This window comes from Prosopis cineraria, unplaced genomic scaffold (genome assembly GCF_029017545.1).
Source record: "Prosopis cineraria cultivar Desert tree isolate PC_DT_omini unplaced genomic scaffold, ASM2901754v1 PC1213, whole genome shotgun sequence".
NCBI classification, from domain to species: Eukaryota; Viridiplantae; Streptophyta; class Magnoliopsida; order Fabales; family Fabaceae; genus Prosopis; species Prosopis cineraria.
In genome coordinates this window covers 6,299-11,695 of record NW_026556538.1, presented here as the reverse complement: position 1 = coordinate 11,695, position 5,397 = coordinate 6,299, and the positions used below count along the sequence as shown (strand labels likewise).

Here is a 5,397-nt window from a genome sequence, read left to right as displayed (position 1 = left end):
TGATATGATGTACTAGCCGGGGTCTATATAGAATTTCTTCGAGAGAGAATGCTCATTCAATATCTTAGGCATATGCTACAAATGAATTATAATTACATCAATTATATGAATGATAAAGACACATATCTTTTTTGAGCAAACCCCTATAATTAAAGGCTTATATCGAGGGTAATTTTAAAATTTTACATGAAATAACTAATTTAAGGTGACCGATGGGAGTAGTTTTATATTAGGAACCACAAACAAAACAAAAAAAGGCCATGTGCAAATATATATGCATAGAGCTATTATATGTTATGGGCATAAAGATATCTTATAGTGAGGAGGGACATAAGAGTTCTTAGCCACTACTCTATTCATTTCTTTCTAGCAAGATCATTGAATTACTTATGGCAGAGAACCCACACAACGTTGTCTTGAGAAAGGAAGTGACACACAGGAACACTCCCCGGCTTCACTTTTAGCACTTGGAAGGCCAAATGCTTAGGGTTCCACCCTGATGTGTCTGTGTGACAGAGAGACAGTGCTTTCACTTTAGTCCCGTCAGCCCCGACCAAAGGCACCGTATACGCAATTGTGGTCTCTGTTTTGTGACAATAAAACAAGGCACAGATGTAGTTTAGCTTGTGGCACACTACCACTTTTGCCTCTCCTACCTTCTTCACTCCTTGCTTTATTGTGTATTCTTGCTTCTTTGTGCCCTTGTTCACCTCCGTAGAAAAAGCTTCCACGTTCTTCCCAAGCTTCAAAGTGATAAAATCAACCATGGATTCCAAAGACGTCGCACAATACTTCTCCTCTCCTTTAACACCTGGCTTCTCACACAATTCTACCGTTTCCTTCAAAACCTTGGCTTCTGTTGACCCAGCTTTCACATCAAACTCTTTCAGTATCTGAGCCATCTGCTACAAATGAATCATGTAATTACGTCAATTACATGTGCGATAAAGATTCACACAGCCACGTGGTTTAATGATGAATCCTTTCTATTATACTTACGTACGTTGCCTGAAGAAAAAGAAACAGATTTCACGACTTCACGAGGCAGGAAGAAGGACTGGTTGGAGGTCTGCATGAATTGAAAGTTCATTCTGTGACCAGGCTTCATGTCCTTTTCCAAGAAGAAGAGAGTTGTGTTTGGGATATTATTGAATTCGGTGTCGGAGACAGCAGCATAAGCGTAATTTTGATTACCAAAAGTGATGTTATGCCTAACATGTATGGTTGTGTCACCTCCTGCCTTGCCAACAATAACTTCAAGAACTTATTAAAGGAACGTAATGAATAATTATAAAATTCATCCTACATACAAGCCATGAATAACAATGTCCCAAAATATATATACATATATATATATATATATATGTAATAGTAACCTGCTGGGTGGAGGAGCTCTGTGATGAATTTCGGCATGGAAGTGGCGGGAAGCATGGACTTCCAATAAAGTTCGGGAGGTGAAGCAGCATGTGTTGCCACCAATACAACCTGAAATTATTGCATTTGGAACATATCAATATGTAGTTAAATCAGTTTAATAGGACCCAAAAAGATGATAACAGGAAAGGTTATTAAGAAATAAGATATACAACGATGAGTAGGGGTAAAAACTTCATCCTCGGAGAAATTGCAAGTGATATGGATCAATGATAATAAAGAGGAACTGAGAGGAAGTATATAAAGAGGGGGAAATGCTCATTAGATGGGATTCCAGCCCTGGATGTCAATTCGGCCATGTTCATTAAATATCCTGACCATTTGGATAGCGTCGATCATATATGAATGGTCTACAATTTTTAAAAAATAGAAATATTATTTGACTAATAATATTTAAATCATTCAGCTAGATATTTTCCCCAGGATCAACATGTATATGCATTTTTTGTTTATGAAAACATGAAATCAATATTTCATGATGAAAAAGAATAAGAAAAAATATTTATACAGCGTATTTAAAAAATAAAATAATTTACAAATATATCATAAAATAATATTTATTAATTATTAATTATTATTTTCATATTGAATGTTGGTTAAAATTCATCTACACATGGAAAAAAAAAGTTTAAAAGAAATCCCGTAAATTATAAATAATGTGAGCAATTTTTTAATTTAATTTACGGGGAATCACGTCAATAACAAATCATAAAAAGGTTCCTTTCAAATTTCAAGAAACTTTTTTTAAATAAAATTTTCACTACAATTTCTTCTCAACCACTCACGATAGGTTTCGGCTGCGACGACAAGAGAGAAGGTGAGGACCAGTTAATCATATTTTGGGCCATCTTTTGGGCCCCACCCTAACGAAATACTTGGACTCCATGGTGTGGTTCCAAAGTTTGTGGACCATCCTTAAATAGTACATTCTTAGTAAAAGTCGATTAAAACCCAAAAGGGAAAAGAATTGCTATATTACTTCAAAGGATTAAAGTTTATTTTTGCACTTAAATTGTGTTTCACAACCATTCAGTATCCTAAACTTGAATTTGGCACAATGTTAATTTATCCTTTACCGTTAAATGGTAGCTAACTCAGTTACTTCATCCTTATTTTTTATTATTGAAATAGAGGACTTAAACTCATCAAAAAATTTAAGTGGGTTATATTATCACCTTTATAAGAGGGAGTGATATAAACCTCTAGACTGAGATTGTATTAGAGCAACCAAGAGTTTGGATTAATCTCGGTATAGCAAGTGGTGAAAAATCTCAATTATAATTTAGGGAATGGACATGGCCTCAAATGATTAGAGTTTAACCAGAGTAAATACTCATGTAAGCTTCTCTCTCTTCACTTTTTGACGATATCATTCCTTTTCTATCTCATTTAATTTACTCATTATCTATCAAAATTTGAATTTTCTCAATTTACCCCCTCTTAAGCCTTTTACAAACTTATCCCATTGCTGATTTCACAGCAAATTTTTTAGACTCACCAAAACATCATTGTCATATCACTAGTAGATTAGTATCACTTCACCACCGCCGCATCACCTAGTGGATCAGTATTACCTCACCACCATGTCATCACCACATCATATATTATTACTTTTAATTGTGTCTTAGACAAGTTTGAACTCACAACCCCATACTCCCTAGTGCCTTTATATTTATCTTATTGCTAGTTGAGTTGAAAGGGACCTTCATTCTTAATTAATAAATTAAATATATAATATCTAACTACACAAACATATTAATAAATAAATTATTTAAATTTACTTATTTATTTAAAATTAAATTTATTTATATGGTTCTATTATATTTTATTTTATAAAATAAATTTTTATAAGTAATTTGATATTAAATTGAAAAATATTGTATTATCATTATATATATATATCATTCGTATACATATAATATATGATATTTTTATTTTTAAATTCTTTCTTTAATAATATTTTTTATTTTTTATTGTTACAATAAAAATAATTAAGTATACAATTTAAATTATTATTATTATTATTAATCTATTAATAATTTAAAATAATAAATTGTTTTAAATTATTTATTTAAATTATAACAAGAAATTATTAAATAAATTATATAAACATATATTATAAATAATAAATAAAATTAAAAATAGTTTGCAATGGAATTATGAGAGAAAGATTTGTGACAAACTTTTGTATAGCAAATTCTATCAAAAAATTAGAATAAGGTATCCTAAAAATAAGTGATGGGCTTTTTTGTCATCAAATTCCATTACTAAATTATTTATGACGAATTAGTGATGGAATAATAGAATTTTAATGATGGCATGTTCCATTGTTAAATTCCATCACTGATTTAATAATGGATTTGCAACAGATTATCACCAGGTTCTATCGCTAATTCTCTATTTTTTTTGGTATTATCCAAACAAGCTTTTGGATTTGTTTTTTATTTTTAAAAAAACAAAAAACAATTTTTCAAAACAGGAACCAAACAGGTAGTAAAATAGACGGATCCCTGTATCCCTTACAAATGCATAATGCAAATAAGCAAATTCTAGGATTTGAATTCCCTCATTTTCCACCAGGAACACTTCCAAGTGAAAGCACTCTAGTATGTTGTTATCCTATTAGAGCATTTTTGTGAGAAACGTTTTGATAGGTCTATGTGTTGTAAAGAGCTTACACTACAAAAAATATAATTTTTGATGGTGACTTTTAACAACGACTAAAAAAGTCACGGGTAAAAATTCATTTTTGGAGGCGAAAAATTAATGTTGCCGCCAAAAGTTACCACCAAAACTATATTTTGGTGGCAACAATCAAATGTCGTTGCTAAAAATAGATTTTTGGTGGTAACTATAATTTATTGCTGCTAAAAGTATACTTTTGATGGCGACATTTGTTGCCACAAAAAATATCTTTATAAAAAATAATTTAAAAATTTAAAATAATTTAATGTCGCCACAAAAAATTTTTTATAAAAAATAATTTAAAATTTAAAAATAATTAATATAATTTATTTTTAATGTCGTCACCAAAAATATTTTTATAAAAAATAATTAAAAATAAAAAATAATTTATATAATTCACTTTGGCGGCAACATTTGTGGTCAACAAAAGTATTTTTATAAAAAATAATTTAAAATTAAAAATAATTTATTTAATCTACTTTTGGTAGCAAAATTTATAAAATTATAATTTAAATTTTTTTAACAAAATTTATGTATTTTTTTAAAATTTGAAATGAAATAAAATTATTCAAAATATATTTATGAAATTAAATTTCTTATTTTATGTGTAGAATTAGAAATAAATTATATATAGAATCGTGAAACCAAAAAAAATAATAGTCAAGATGTGCTAAGTCTAATTATTAAATTATTTCTAATTTTATATTATTCATAATCATTTTTTAGACATATATAGCTCATATTTTTTTAAGAATTATGTTATTAAGCTAGTATTTTAATGTGATAAATTAAAACCTTGATGGGTTGTTACTTTTAATTATAATTATGTTAAGTTATACATAAATTATTATTTACAATCAAATACATAAATGGCATTGAGATGTTAAAGTTGTATAAATATCATGATATGCAAATGATATTATAGACTATTTAGTATATTGCATACTTGATACTTAGCTTGATATACATATGGTGTATATTTTTTCTACTGAGCTCTAATAGGTTTTGGAAAAGGATTTTATGTAATACCTCCTAGTATATTTAGGTTTCCATTGCTATAAAAAAGAAGTAACTAATAACATTTTTATAACTAATTATTACTAAGAATAATATAAATAACTATTCAAATTCACCTTGCTATGAGGTTGAAGATGATTAGATGTTAACTAGATTGATCACGTATGAGATTCTTGTAATTATTATATATTGTAAAATTTATTAGTATTCATTTTTAAAATTATTCAAAATGACTATTAACAAAATTTATGTGGTTAAAAT

General features: G+C 28.6%; 1 protein-coding gene across 4 annotated transcripts; it reads right to left on the bottom strand.

The window, feature by feature from the left end:
- Window positions 1–261: 261 nt before the first annotated feature.
- On the bottom strand, window positions 262–1,709 carry LOC129299569 (BURP domain-containing protein 3-like). Of its 4 annotated transcripts, none has more exons than XM_054938044.1 (4): window positions 1,587–1,709; window positions 1,377–1,485; window positions 1,004–1,254; window positions 262–905 (listed from the first exon to the last, which is right to left on the bottom strand). In XM_054938044.1, the coding sequence occupies exons 1-4, from the start codon at window positions 1,611–1,613 to the stop codon at window positions 384–386; spliced, it is 909 nt and encodes a 302-aa protein (XP_054794019.1). In that variant the 5' UTR covers window positions 1,614–1,709; the 3' UTR covers window positions 262–383. The 4 variants fall into 4 exon arrangements, with proteins under 4 accessions (XP_054794019.1, XP_054794020.1, XP_054794022.1 ...); XM_054938045.1 differs by having other exon boundaries at window positions 262–902; XM_054938047.1 differs by having other exon boundaries at window positions 1,004–1,240.
- Window positions 1,710–5,397: the final 3,688 nt, after the last annotated feature.

Excerpts from the sequence above, each read along its gene's own strand:
- LOC129299569 (XM_054938044.1), bottom strand. The coding sequence starts at position 1,613 with ATGAAGTTTTTACCCCTACTCATCGTT. Across the intron at positions 1,255-1,376 it reads AGAGCTCCTCCACCCAGCAG|TTATTGTTGGCAAGGCAGGA; the intron begins GTTACTATTACA and ends AAGTTCTTGAAG. Across the intron at positions 906-1,003 it reads TTTCTTTTTCTTCAGGCAAC|CAGATGGCTCAGATACTGAA; the intron begins GTACGTAAGTAT and ends ATTCATTTGTAG.